Here is a 14,774-nt window from a genome sequence, read left to right as displayed (position 1 = left end):
CTGTGTCTGTGCATTAGTCGGATGCTCTCTGGACTCATGTGACTGTGGGTGGATAGGACTCCTCTGGGAGAGTTCACTCCTGTGCAGCCGGCAGGTCCAAACCGGTCCACCCCTGGCACTCCCTGCTGGGACACAATCATTAACAAGAGTCAATAATACATTTGTTCAATTACATTAGAATACCCTTGTTAGGGGTGACTGGAGCCTTTGTCAGCAGATATGGCAATTTGGCTTTGCACACTCAGTGCCCAGATATTCCCTTGGCAAATTCACTATTTCAGTTTTTCAATAGGGGCCAATTTACCACTCTGCCAATATACACATTAACCCAATTAACCAAAAAAAAAACAACATGATAATACAACAAAAGAAAGTGCATCATGGTGATGTTGTTGCTACAGGACTATAAATAGAAGAATAACTCACGTGGTGTAAACTTGTCCTCATCATGTGGAACTGGTCCACCAGTTTTTTGTGCAGTGGTCTCATTTCTGGGTGCACAAGTTTCTCATGGACGGCCAAACCGACCCCGAGAATGTGGACCTATCATAAAAATGCAAAATTATGTCTTACATTGATATGCACATAAATACACATATACATTCATTTAATTTACTAAACAACTTGTAAACGACTGAACACTCAGGGGCAGATAATTAGCTGTTTTTCTACAGAACATATTAGATGTTTAAACATGTATTATTTTTTCTTCTGAGCAAAACCACTATGACCACACCGTAGTACCTAATAAGTGATCAAATTAGACAGTTAAAAGTTTTGATGTATTTTTTGTCCACACCTGTTCCTGCATGAGATCTTTGAGCTGTGTGACTCTCTCTGTGTCCTCTGGATGACAGCTGATGTAGTCCTTATCAAAGAATGCCTGTTAAAATATCATAATTTATTAAAAATCTCCTAATATTAGAAAAACATTAATAAATATATTTCTCTACTGTAGTAGATTTACCTCCTGATATCTAGCGATGCCTCCATTCACAGCTGCGTCTATGACCCCGTTGAGGAGCATGCTGAGGGGATTGATGTTACCATGATGCTGTCTGTGCTGGTACTGGCTAATGAGAGTCCGAAGCTCTTGGGTCTTATTCTCCACCACATAAATGGCATTCTCCAACGGGCTCACCTCCACCTGAAAAATATATATTAATTTAGCCATAACATCAACATGTAAACTAGACACTACCTGATTAAATATTTTTAACAATTCAATTTACCACTTCTCTTCTCTCCACCTCGGCCCAGCGGGAGATACCAGGCAGAGGACGGGAAAGTATCAGGGTTGTCCTTTCAATCCAGAGACTCTGTAAGAAGGTGGAAATACTTCTAATTGGCTAAACAATGAAACATGGGAGAAATGTGTAGTTTTTCAGCTGTTTGCTTGATGTTCTATGGCTTTGGACTACATATTTTAACTGCTATTCCGTGTACAGAATTGTTGTCACACTCTGTAATGCAATAATTTGAAGTTTTTATCAGAGAATATTCAAATCTCAGTTATTGCATCAGTTTACCCTATTCTGACTAACGCAGCTGCTTCACAGGGAGACAGTGCTGTAAGGCATTGTAATGGGAAGGTTTGGGTTTAAATGGATGAGTCACTTGTCCTAGAAAAAACGTAATTTCCAGATCTCAAAACAAACAAGGGCATAATTATTCTCTACTGTGGTAAATCTGGTGAGACAAATAGCACTTCTTTAAATGTATGAATATAGAAGAAGGCCTATTTTTGGCCTTTGGGGGTATTACGTCAGACTATATCACTGTGGGCTTTTGTCTGAGCTGTGAATCACAATTTTAACACCATTCCCAACGTTCAAGTGCATAATGCAGTTATTAAGGCTTTATTATGGCTTAATAATGAGGAGGAGGGCAATATACTGTTTTGTGCTTAATATTGTTATTTTGGCCATACACCATGTAATCAGAAAGTAATAACACATTTATAAAGCTATTCAAAATTGTTTCAAAAATATCTAATTTGTGAATGAAATTATGTTGCAGTGTTGTGTGAGTGCTACTGGCTCACCCTAAACTCATTCTCTCTGTCTTTGGGGCCCTTGTGGAAAGGCCTGTCATAGTGAAAACGGGAGACATTATTTATTCTGTAGAAGCTTTTGATCCTCTCCGGGACGCGCTCCAGTTGAGGAACGTCTGAGATGTCCGACACTGGAGTCACGGCGTAGATCTGCAAGTCTGGAGAGGCCTTGTCAAGGATGAAATGGACTTAAACAGCCAAGACATGGACAAGGCTGGGATTTACAGGGAAGGAACAAACTAACTGTAGATTTTGTTGTCTAGATTAGAGAATTTCAAACCTTTTGCACCAAATGCTGTCGCAAAAATGTTGTTTCAATTTGTCATAATACATAAGAGCAAAACAGGCTGATTCCAACTAAACTAAACTAAGTAAATCAACAGACCTACAAATGGCAATAAAAAACACAGCAGACAAGATCTTATATGAGGCAATATCAGCACAAAATTAGGACTTCAGAAATAATATAAGCAATAGGCTTAGATACACATTTTAAGAATCACTGATCAACATGTAACATCATATATAAAACATCATAATTTCTATTTGTTCAAAGTCTGTTGTCAGTTTAGGATACACTGTGCATCACTTTGTAGAATGGTGTCATCAGGTTGATTGGGGTGCTGCATGGCAATGGCTTGTGGGAATTCTCCCAGCATCCTTTGCTGGAAATCTTCAAGTCGCTCATAGTCATAACCACGACAGACAAACTCTTTGTTCTGAAAAGATATGAGAGAACAAACTATAGGGCTAGGACTACAGAACTACTGTATGGTTATAGGCAAAAATTGCAATGTATATTTGATTGGTGAAATAGAAGTAAATCAGTAAAAAAAAAAAATCTATGAATAAATAAAAAGCTATCTGCATTAAGATCCATTTCTTACCCTGAGGAAGAAGGGGAACTTGCGGCCGTAGAAACCCATTCGGAAAAACTCTGGTTCAATCCTCTGCTGCTCAATGATGTTGTCGTAATATGCTGCCTCCATTTTCTGCCACAATTTCAATAAAAGCACGTGAATACTTTGCATGTGAATAATAATTAAAAGATAAAAACCAAGCGAACATTATGATCACTGACTGAGAACAACAGACGCTATTAATAGTCTGGTTATTGTGGGTGAGCAGCCTGGCCTGCCAAGACTACAGACTTTTCTTATACTTTGCAAAGACTATAATCTGGGACAGGTCCTCTCAGCTGGACTTCTGGCAGCTGTGATTGACAGGCGGATAAGCCAATCAGAGAAATGGAAAGAAATGGTCTGTTCTTATCATACTAAAATTTCTTTTTTTTTTTTTTTTCAATTTCTCCAAAGCTGCTTTTATTGTGTTGTATTTTCAGTTTGCAGAAGTAACTTTTTTGCATATGGAGCAACATATTCAGGAGGTTACAATGTCATGACTGCTGCATAATTATAACTTTATTATTATTATTATTTTTTTTTGGTGCACATTCTCATACACTAAACTGCAGGTGTAGGATCCTGAAAAACCCTCATCATCAATCCTACAAAAGGTAATTATGGCTGTAGCTGAATAACAATAATAATATTTTACTTACTCGTATCCAGCTGAGGCTCTGATAATCGTATAAGTTTTCATATTGGAAAGCCAGCTCCCGGCACAGCGAGATCCCATATTCCCAACACTGCAAAGGCATCAGGAAATGGAAAAGTGATTTATTATGAAATTATACACATATATTGTCCAAACTTGGGAGCCATTAATAGGATGTAGAAAACAGGAAAGAAGATACATGAATCTACATACATACTGATGCAGTGCCCTACCTTGCCCTTGTTGAAGTAGTGCAGTATTTTGCGGCTCAAGTTTTCTTTGCGCTGCCACTCGCTCTGACAGGGATAGTGTAGGAAGTCTCGAAGAGGCCGGTCCTCCCACTGCAACAGCTCCCAGTACAGCAGCAGAGTGAAGGCTGCCTCTGTGGGGGATATACAAGGCACCGCTCAGCAGAACTAAAAGTACTATGAGTTCTGCAAATACATATTACTATTACTTTAACTATTAGTCATTTAAAAGTATTTCAATAATGTAACGTAAGGAGTTGAGGCCGTAAGAAAAGAGTATAATGTTGTGCAAAGGTTTTTGTTTTGTTTTTTTAAATATTTGTAACAAACTAAAACTACTTACTTCACTTGAGTCATTAATTTAACCAGCACAGTACAATTGACAGTACTCAATGTAAGTAGAAAAGCCTTATATAAATGTGATCATTGACAAATATGGTCTAACTATACATATTTAGGGTGATAAACAGCAGCAAACAAGTTCATAGTATTAGATATGCCTTGGTATTCTTCTATCTTCTAATATGAGATGGTGTACTGGTGTTTTGTGGTGCTTTGAGGAGAGTGCATGTGTACAGTTTCAATTATACCAGCCCTTTTAGCCTCAGTCAAAATACCATATGGTCTGGGCCACAGGAGAATAGACTGTAGAAGTTGTAAGACCACAAAAATGGAAAAGGGACAGAAATACTTAACTGAGGACTAAAATGTAAGACTAGATTATAATCCTATTTAATGAGTATACATTTACTTTTTATATACACAGATACACAGACAGAAGCCACATGTGTGTGCCTATCAGAAACAACCAAAAAATCTTACTTGCAGTATGAATGTATCTTGATATTTTTAAGTGTTACCTGTAAAGTCTTCTGCTTGGAGATGGAGGTCACACAATTTGTGGATGTAACGGATATACATGTCCTCCTTATTCACCTCTGACTTGTAGAAGTTCTTCATTTAAACAAATAAAGTAAGTTAATTACAGATGTAATGATGTAATCATATGTAAAACAAATGTTTTACAAATTTCTCACCATTAGGTTGACTGAACCTCCGATCTTCTTGTTCTCCATCTCATCTCCTTTCAAACAGTCCCTAATTCATGCAAATGTTGTATTAGTTTTCTATAATATAAAAAAATAAATAAATTTGAATTACAGATAATAGCTGAAATTGAACTTACCTGTAATCTAGTAGCCGTTCAACTAGTCTTGTGACTGACGTAACATATGAGATCCCTGTTTCTCTCCACGTTTCTTGCTCAATTTTTTCCAACAGACTGCAAATTAAGGAAGACTGTCACTTCACATGGCAAACCTATTTGTAAATCCATGCATTTTAACACTGCATTATATTTGAAGTTTCAGTACTTAAAAGGACTTAATGAACAGAGAATGATATATTTAATTTGATTACGCCTCTTTGGCCAAGCAATTGTTTTCTTGTATATCAGTTTTCATCTCATTTTAACTACTGATGAATAATATTGTAATTTACTGATGACTCGATAGCCAAATGCTGAACAGATTAAACTAAATAATTTCTTGGCTCACCTTGGATAAGGACCAAACAATTGTGTCCTTGAAAAAACAGAAGAAAACCTGTTTAGTTTGAAATGTACTAGTGTAGTTTATTGTCCTTTGACTCTGACTGGATAAAGACAGGTTTTAGCTTACAGCAGACTGAAGAGCTCTCTGTGATTATCGTCCCCTTTCCCATCTGATACCATGCTGTCCAGTTTATCCATCAGCTCAGCCTCCACCTACACACACACACACGTTTTAACACTGTACGCATCACTAAAACACTCTTACGTAATTGTTGGTTAATGGTAAATTTGGATAAATGAAATGTCACACTGACCTGCTTGAAGTTGCCATTTTTCCGTTGTTCCCAGTCCATCATGTCATGGAAAATTGGGATCATGATATTCCGGACCTCTGTTTGAGGCACTAGAGTAACACCAAGGAAAGGACCCATCATTCCTGGGATGAAATGGGGCTTGTTGTCACCTGGGATTAATACAGCACAAATTACTAACAGAAATCAAAAGATAAAACGTTTCTGTTCAATAAAAAGAAATGAAATGAAGGATAGATTTACTAGACATTTAATTTTGTGTAGCATCTTGTAATAATAATTGGTGCAGTATCTACTCATATCAATCACTTAAGCAAAAAGATAGGAGCCTACCTAATTTCTGCCACATGCTATAAAGCTCGTAGGCCATGACAACTCGCATATCTCCATATCTGAAAGGAAATGCATTGTTAGATGCGGCTACAGGAAAAAGGGCTATTTGAAACTGACATAAAAGAACAACATTAGCATTTAAAATGTCATACTTGTCAAAGAGTTTCTTCCTTTTAGCTGGACTCAAAGACTCGAGCTGTAGACTGGGCTGGTTGATGTACAGTACAGTCAGACTGAAGAAGGAGTTCCACACCTGAAAACACAAGCAAATATGCAGATATATATTTAGGATTTAACAACAAAAATTATATTCTGTGTCTCATCTAGCGATAAAATACAGGATGAATATACTGAGTAAATGTATTGTAAATGTAAATGAATTTCCACAAAACTCCTGCTACTATTGTATTGCTATTGTAACTACTGTTGTTAATAAATCTGTCACAATAACACATTTTGAAACACGATATATCACTACAGAGATGTATAACGATAATACTGAAACTATTTTGTGCCAATGACACAAGAACACTAATGCAAGATAATCCCAGTATCTCAACTATTTTAAAGACAGTCTCATTAAAAGGCCTGAGATGCAGCACATAAATAACAGAATGAAGCAGTGATTAAACATATAAGTAATTTATTCTACCCTTTACAGCTCAAATCTTATCATATTACAACTAAAATAACAAAAATCTTACCACTTTTGCAAAGAAATTGTACATAGGATAAATAAAGAGACCAAAAAAATATTGTTCCAGCTTTCATATACTGAACTATAAGTCGATATAGTAATTATTGTGACAGGCCTTGTTGTTAAGTTGTCAGCTGGTGGATATGTTTTACTCACAACAAAAGAAAATGCTATTAATGTAAATGTAATATACTCAGACATACAACATACTGTTATATTTTTATTTTAATATAACAATATGGATAACTTCAGAGTGTGTTCTGCTTTATTGTGTTATCATGTTAAAGATACAGACCTTAAAATCAAAATCAGCCTCTGAGAAGTTTTTGTGCAGAGCTGGAGACAGGAACTGTGTTGTCACCACAATGATACTGCAGAAAAACACAAAGCAAGCAATCACTCCGTCATCTTCAAAACAAAATGTCTGCCAAAAATAGATGAGGAAAAATGGCCCGACCTGCATCACCTTCAAGATAATTTACACAGACTGATGGCCAAATGGTCGGCTGTTGTGCTCTCTAAATATTTGGGGGACCAAAATATTACAAAATTTGACTTACTGACTGGTTAGGAGCCTCATCACACTCCAATCTCGAGGGAAGATTGTAAGTTTCATCAGATTTCGAAATACACAGAAGATTTTCAATAAAAACTCCTGCAAAAGGAATAATTATTACTTATTATTTTTTTAAGAGTTTTTTAAGAGTGTGTTTATTAAAATAGAAAGGTGTAGACATCAAACCTTAAGCTCCTCTTTGCTGTGGAAGTTGTTGAGTAAATGATGGAAGTGGAGCTCTGTCATCAGCCGGAGCAGAGACAGAAGACAAGACACATACTCCCCCTGGATAAAATAATTATCATTTTAAGAAATTAGAATTAGAATCATAATATGTTTTATTGTCATCTTCAGTGAACAAAATACACAAACTAGGACCTTGCTTCAGCGATTTGGTGCAACATAAAGGAAATAATAATAATAATAATAATAATAATAATAATAATAATAATAATAATAATAATAATAATAATAATAATAATAATAATAATAATAATAATAGTTGTAGTAACTATAAAATATGATACAATAAAAACAGGGCATGCATTAAAAATAAGTTAAATGAACTAATATGCCATTTGCTTTGCATCATGTACAGTTATAGACACAAAGGATGGTGCTTACAGTTATCTCGGCTGTACACTGGGGGCAGCGTTGTCCTCTAGATGTCTCCACTGAGTGCGATTTGCTCATGATGGACAGAAGGGTCTGCAGCAGTACATCCAGAAGACTCTCCACCATCATCTCCACCTCCTCCTGCACTGATGACTCCTACCACCAGACAAGAGAGAAAACATAAAGAACCAACCATGTTTAAAATACACTGTTCTAGCATTTAACTTATAGGAAAAACTGCATGCACTTTTAATTGGATGACATTTGGTAAAAAATAAATGTACCATAGAGCTTGACTTTATGATGGAGAATATGCTGCCCAGGATCCCTGAACAAATGAGTAGCTCCCTCTGCTGGCGCAGATGCAGATGTATGTGGTGCAGGACTACAGGTAACAAGATGCTGCGAGACTCTGGACAGAAAAAATACAAGAAAATACTTTTAGTGAATTACAGTATTCACTGAATTGCTGTAATAATTTCCAGGACCACCTTATTTTTGTCACCAATCTGCACATTACATATTGAAGCCTTAAGTTAATAGTACAGCGAAAAAAGTTGCAAGTAAGCAAGCTAACTATTATAAGACAAAGAGAGTACAAACTAAATATGCTACTATCTAAATTCCCTCACATAGTACTAAGGTTTTGTGATCTTTGTAGTACTACAAATTCACATCAATCACCTGGGAAAAAGAACAGCCTGCTTTCAACAGTGCGGGCGATGGACTGCAGCTTGACCACGTCCATAGACTGTCCGATGTCCACAGTACTGGGCATGCTCCCCAGAGTGCCCCTCACGTACTCCGCCACCTCCTGCACGGTGAACATCTGCAGCAGCTCATCAAAAATATCGGGGAAGCTGTTCAGTAGGGCAGCCTGCAGGGGAGTCAGGAAAATAAGAGTTTATTACACAAGAAAGAGGCTCTAGACTTTTCAGCGCCAACTTTCATATACAGAGCTAGGACGTCCCAGTGTGAACAAGGTCAATTCATAGTAAATCTGGTGTAAGCCAAGTCTAACGCAAGACCGGATCTTGGTAGGACTAAATTTTAAACACACCAGGTCTAATTTAATCTAGAACACAATGTAAATTTTTATCACAATTCATGCACTTAGTATCTTTTTATACTCCATTAACAGATCACTAAATCCACCTGTCACTTACTCAGAGCATAACAGAAGCTGAGCAATAGGAGTGGGTGGGTAAAAGGGTAAAAGTGTCGAACTTTAAGCACAGAGCTACATTAAACAGAAAATTGCTATATTGCCCAGCCCTGCTCTTTAAGTCAGTGTACACATGGCAAAGCTTTAGTTACATATAACCAGCAAAACAACAAAGCATAATGCATTTACTGATGTATAATACAACCAACAGAAAGCAGTGTGACTTACTGAGATGTAAGAAAACCCAGGAGAATGAACATAGAGAGCCATGCATCTGTTCACACCTCTACACTGTCCAAAAGCAAACCAACAATGGGTCAATGACACTGAAACATGCAGTGTGCAAAAACTAACACTCCTGAAAAGAAATAGAGCATGCAAAATTATTTAAATGAAAGGATGACAGTCACAGATACTCATACAGACATGATTTGACACAGGAATATGACTGAATAATAGATAAAGATGTGAAATTTTGCATCTAAGAATAAATATACATGAATATATCAGTGGATTTAGCAGTAAATTCAATTAGTAAGATTAACAATTCATGGGTGTTCATCTGGTTCGCCCTAAAGCCTGATGTTTCTGACCTGTGTGAAGACCAGATTCTCTGAGCTCCGGGAGTCCAGACTGAGGACGAAGCGGATAGACTGGAAGAGTTCCTGGATACTGGCTCGGAACTGCTCCTCCTCCATCCCACAGGTGGCCCGCGAGTACAGGATCCGAGACTGCACTATGAACTTGAACAGGTACTCCAACGCCTGGGCAGGTCAGACACACACAGTCAAATGATTGACTGAGAAGGGTTCGATCATCTTTGTAGGGTTAGACCAGAGCTTGAGAGACACCTTTGCATTGGAATTTCACATTATAGCACTAAAATAACTAAAAAATTAAGTTGAAATAAATAATGTAGAAATAAATGTGAATAAGTGTTTGCTTTGCTCACACATAGTCACATTTTTATTTAGTGCTTTTCCATCTTCAAGGTACTTAAAGCACTTTACATCAAGGAACCACTCACCCATTCACACACACATTCACACACCGGTATACAGAGAGACTGGGGATGGTTAAGATGGGTTAAGTGTCTTGCCCAAGGACACCACAACAGGTGGGAGCAAGGATCACGCTGGTAGCCTGTGGGTCAGTGGATCTTGACTGCTCAACCAATGATGTTTATTTTATGTCGAGGGCGGGATTCGAACCACCGACCTTCAGATCAGTGGACAAACCGAGTTACTGTCGCCTGAAACTAGCATTCAATTTCACTTTCTGTTGGAGAGTTAACCATGCAGAAAAGGTATAGTCGAATTATTGGCAACACAGCATCAACAGAATAATAATTTTAAGGCATATAAGTACAAGGGCACTGAAGGTTCATGGCCTACAATCACTGTTCAGTTTTCAGATCTAAACCAACCAAAAACACTCTATTTTAAAAGATGTTTTCTATCTATAAGCTGTGCAACTGTATCTCTTCATGCGATCAGATTACAACAGAAATCCAAGGACTGGACTCTCTCTCCACATCAATATCTGCTTCCTTTATAGATTAATCATCATTTCAGTCAGAAAAAAGACGATAATATTGAAAGACGGCTTTGTGTTACTATTTATCGGTTTTAACACTGAGACCATTTGTCAATGGGTTTTTCTTTAGGTGACCTCTATAACAGGTAAACAGGAAATAATGTTACAAATGATGATACAATAAACAGCTAATGATGCCTTAAAGGAGTTGGTATTTACTCCTCCTATTATCATTAGAGGTTGGGAAGTGGTGGGAGCTGAGCAAAGAAAGTGTAGATTTTAAGGGGGCCACAATGTGAGATAACCACAAAATGACTCTTCGCACTAGTTAATAATTGAAGGAAGACAAATTATTGCAAATTTCTCATAAGAAGTTGTTGATGCCTTACCCTCATTGCCTCTTGGATGTGGTCCTGCCTAACAACCTCGGCTGATCGATCCATGTACCACTTCAGACATCGGATCAATTCTCTGCACACAGACATTTGAGTTTTGTAGTTCAAAGCTTTCGCATAATGTCCAAAATCAAATCATCAATCATCAGCCCTCTCAATAAAATATGATTTACTTGTATGCTAATGCCCCAGCGAAATTATTCTGGATGTAGGCGTCCATGACAGGTCTGAAGTGGTAGAAGCGGCTGTCCCTGAGCAAGTTAATGATGAAAACCTGGAAAACAGAAATGGAATATGAATTTAAGGCCTTTTTACATAGTCTTACGTAATGTTGGCTTATTTATTTATTGTTTTCAATTGACTTTGTTGCTTTGAGTGTACTATGTTCTTAACCTTCTGCACTGCCCTGTTTTAAGAAGTTAACATGTTTGTGGAATCAATACTGTTACCTACCAATGACTGGAAAACCAATGGTCCATATTTATCAGTGTTGTCATCAAGGAGACAGAAAAGAGTGTCCAAAACATCACGCAGGAACTGTTGAAAAGAAAAAAATAGACTTATTACCATCTTATTACAACAAAGAACATCATAGTGATTAAAGTAGAAACAGCTAAGGCCTGAAAACATGACAAACAAAGATCACAAGGCAGCAGAAATGACAAGTATACACCAGGTATGATATCTGCCAAATATAGAGCCCTACAAGAAAGAGCTTTACATCTTTACAGCAGGATCAGTGATTATGTAGTTGTTGCTTTTTGCATTATTATTATTATTATTATTATTATTATTATTATTATTATTATTATTATTATTATTATTATTATTATTATTATTATCAAATCAAAATTGTTGTTTTCTAGAATACGATTATGTCAAATTCCCAGATGGGGAGAAGGACCAGTTTTCTATATTGATTCCATTTCCATTGGAAATATAAATCATTTCTATCTAATAAAAATCAGCATTTCAACAACACTCATTTTAGCTGTCCCCCTCTATATCACATATTATTGGCCTATACAACGCTGTGATGTAATCAGAAAAACTGCAGTTTTGAAGATGCTCATTACTTGGAGCTTGGCAAACTCATTTAAATATCTTTTCTTGCCAAATTTCTCTGTTTCTAACACATCAACTGAGAGGACAAAAAGATCACTTGTTGCCTAATTTCTTAGAATCCCACATAATTAACTAGTGTCAAATGAACAGATGATATGTTATTCATGTCACTTGCAAGAGTTCTTAACATTATGCCAAACATCAGAATTAAAAGAACCTAATGTCACTCACTTTGACAATCTCCTCTCCACTGATCTGACGCAGTCGTCCCAGGATGTCCAACACTCTGTCGGGGTGGGCTTTCCAATTCAAAAGTGCGAGGAGGTCCACTGCAAACAAAGAACATATCAACTAGACTTAATGTAATACTTGGAAGAAAGACATACTTGAATTCTATTAAGATGGTTTTCCCTTTGTATATGGATGTATTTTTTACATATAGATTTGGAATAGATCTTATTTGGGAAAAGCATGGAGAAAACTGGCAACTGAATGAAGTGTTTTTCAGTGACAATACCATTCTGTGTGAGTTTGGTGGAGCAGAGGATGGTTGAGACCCAGAAGGTTTCTTTGGGACTTCTCTGAAAGGGCAGATTGGCTGGGAGGTTCGCACAGCTGTTAAAGTCCTCTTTACAGCAGGGCAGGCTCAGGTACAGGCCCTGGTTACTGAAGGTGGCATTCTCATCACACTAAAAACAAACACAAACACAGATTAGAGAATAAAACAATGAAAGATATTACTAAGTGTAACAGAAATCTGATTATGAATGACATGATTACGGATCTATATTTTCTCACCTTATACACATACAGCTCATGGACCTCATCTGACAAAGTGGTCCCGTCTTCCCTCATGAGAGGAGTGAATGCAAAACCAAATAGTTTCTTCTCTCCTTTATCTTTAGCTGGAAGAAAAGTGAAACCTTTCATTTCATATGTTTACACTTAAGATCAGTGTTTGTGAACTGTTACTTCAAGTGGTAAATATTTTGAGTACTTCTTCTTCCTCTGTAGAAGTATCCTAGAATAGCAGTACTTACTGGAGCAGTGTCTGAACTCAAAGCGCAAGTGGGACCCTCTGAAGCGGTCGATGGGGATGGGCAGCTTGACCATCTCACTCCAGCGCGGGCTGTTGTTGTGGTACAGGACAAACGAGCGGTACTCAGACGTGTTGGGCTCACCAGTGCCCAAACTAATGCAGTCCTGCAGACGAAGAATATGGGGGGCTTTCATCTACATCTGTACTTACATAATCATATACAGAGGTTGAATATATTTATAAAGAAAGTAAAATTATAACTATTTTAATTAAAGCTGAATAAATGTAAATTGTTAAATTGAATTATGATAAAATATGAACATCTTTTAGACTCAAAAGAAGTACATCTATCAACATCCCTGTATTCTAATAACTATAAGCATACTCAAGTACAGTAGAGGAGCTAACACATAACCTGCTAACAGTATTCATACATTCATGTTCTTGCACAAAGAAAAAAAGACAAAAACAAAAGTGAGGTGTCTTAATCTAATCGAATAATAACATACTTTGAGTGTGTCTCCATCAGCGTACAGGACGTATAATGTTACTTCAATGTTTTTCTGGACGCTCTTTCCTCCTCTCTCAAACTCGCCTCTCTCCAGGGTCAAGTACAGGTCATTTCGTGTGTCACCTACAACACAACAAACAAACAATGACAAACAGAATCAAGATCACATTGTTAGCAACAGAGTGAAGGAAGTTGCTTTCAGCTGACAGTGGTCTAATTATAGAGCAGGCAGGAGCTCAGAATATTTAGCTTTTTGAATTGCTTTTAGGTGTGTAAGCTTGAAAGACTCAAAAAATGTATAAACAGGATAACTGAAAACATAAGAGTTAAGAGTAAGGCAATAGAACAGTTGGATTATTATGATTACTATTATTATTACACAGTTATTTATGTCCTGGTCATTTCCTTTGGGACTGGTGAGTCATGGCCAGCCAGGTACAGTGTTTTTTGAGGCCATGTAAGAGTTCAAAAAATGTCCTGAATGGGCTCTCTAGTAAAATTCAAAATGACAGTGTTACAACATTCTTATTTTAGCTCGGCCAAATTGAAATGAATTCCCTGTATTTTATGTCAGCAATAATACAACACTGTAAGACAATATGGAGATTGTGGTATCAACAGACAACCGGACTGCTTTGCCAGTAGCACTGATCCCCTACAATACAGTAAATATAGAGAGGTGATATCCGGTGTATCTGTACTGTTGATATTTTGGTCCTTAGCAGCATGCTGTGTTGAAAGTGGTGTGAGTACAAACTGCATTTAAATGTTTTTTATTGCTCTACAGATATATATTCTGTCAATGTATCCATATAGATCTAGTGGTATGCCTCTAATCTAAATCTAAAATAAAGTTTCTTACACATAACTCTTTTTAAAAAGCACTTAAAGCATTTCACAAGACCTTCCCACATCCATCAGACACTAATGGACATACACATCCACAGCAAAGTGGGTGAAGTGTGTTGCTAGAGGACACAACAGCAACTTGACCAGGGTGTAACAAACCATCAACCTTAAGGTAAATGGGCAACCTGCTGTACTGCCTGAGCCACTTAAAACACATTTATGGTATGGTTTATATGAGAGGATGGGGTTTTTACAATAAGACTCCAGTTTGAACCAGCCTTCTCTTGTTCTG

General features: G+C 37.1%; 1 protein-coding gene across 2 annotated transcripts in view; it reads right to left on the bottom strand.

Annotated features, from left to right (window-relative positions):
- The window catches only part of LOC117373678 (dedicator of cytokinesis protein 3-like), a 42,941-nt gene that overhangs the window by 4,911 nt on the left and 23,256 nt on the right, over positions 1-14,774 (bottom strand). The window contains exons 15-48 of one of the 2 annotated variants that reach the window (XM_055223051.1): positions 13,632-13,756; positions 13,124-13,286; positions 12,882-12,988; positions 12,601-12,772; positions 12,315-12,412; positions 11,472-11,555; positions 11,192-11,292; positions 11,013-11,094; positions 9,681-9,851; positions 9,316-9,378; positions 8,607-8,799; positions 8,207-8,334; positions 7,932-8,078; positions 7,494-7,592; positions 7,312-7,406; positions 7,047-7,122; positions 6,207-6,307; positions 6,055-6,113; positions 5,725-5,873; positions 5,538-5,623; positions 5,415-5,441; positions 5,045-5,140; positions 4,896-4,956; positions 4,719-4,812; positions 3,844-3,992; positions 3,615-3,701; positions 2,941-3,045; positions 2,631-2,772; positions 2,045-2,211; positions 1,233-1,319; positions 968-1,147; positions 800-883; positions 427-543; positions 1-122 (exon numbers count right to left, since the gene is read on the bottom strand). In XM_055223051.1, coding sequence (XP_055079026.1) covers positions 1-122; positions 427-543; positions 800-883; positions 968-1,147; positions 1,233-1,319; positions 2,045-2,211; positions 2,631-2,772; positions 2,941-3,045; positions 3,615-3,701; positions 3,844-3,992; positions 4,719-4,812; positions 4,896-4,956; positions 5,045-5,140; positions 5,415-5,441; positions 5,538-5,623; positions 5,725-5,873; positions 6,055-6,113; positions 6,207-6,307; positions 7,047-7,122; positions 7,312-7,406; positions 7,494-7,592; positions 7,932-8,078; positions 8,207-8,334; positions 8,607-8,799; positions 9,316-9,378; positions 9,681-9,851; positions 11,013-11,094; positions 11,192-11,292; positions 11,472-11,555; positions 12,315-12,412; positions 12,601-12,772; positions 12,882-12,988; positions 13,124-13,286; positions 13,632-13,756 — 3,817 coding nt within the window. Of the gene's footprint in view, positions 126-426; positions 544-799; positions 884-967; positions 1,148-1,232; positions 1,320-2,044; positions 2,212-2,630; positions 2,773-2,940; positions 3,046-3,614; positions 3,702-3,843; positions 3,993-4,718; positions 4,813-4,895; positions 4,957-5,044; positions 5,141-5,414; positions 5,442-5,537; positions 5,624-5,724; positions 5,874-6,054; positions 6,114-6,206; positions 6,308-7,046; positions 7,123-7,311; positions 7,407-7,493; positions 7,593-7,931; positions 8,079-8,206; positions 8,335-8,606; positions 8,800-9,315; positions 9,379-9,680; positions 9,852-11,012; positions 11,095-11,191; positions 11,293-11,471; positions 11,556-12,314; positions 12,413-12,600; positions 12,773-12,881; positions 12,989-13,123; positions 13,287-13,631; positions 13,757-14,774 lie in introns of both variants that reach the window. The other variant, XM_033969760.2, reaches the window with a different exon arrangement.

The sequence above is a fragment of the Periophthalmus magnuspinnatus genome, chromosome 7 (genome assembly GCF_009829125.3).
Source record: "Periophthalmus magnuspinnatus isolate fPerMag1 chromosome 7, fPerMag1.2.pri, whole genome shotgun sequence".
Taxonomy (NCBI): Eukaryota; Metazoa; Chordata; class Actinopteri; order Gobiiformes; family Gobiidae; genus Periophthalmus; species Periophthalmus magnuspinnatus.
The sequence above is the reverse complement of the archived record's forward strand: the minus strand, read 5'-3'. Positions and strand labels throughout refer to the sequence as shown.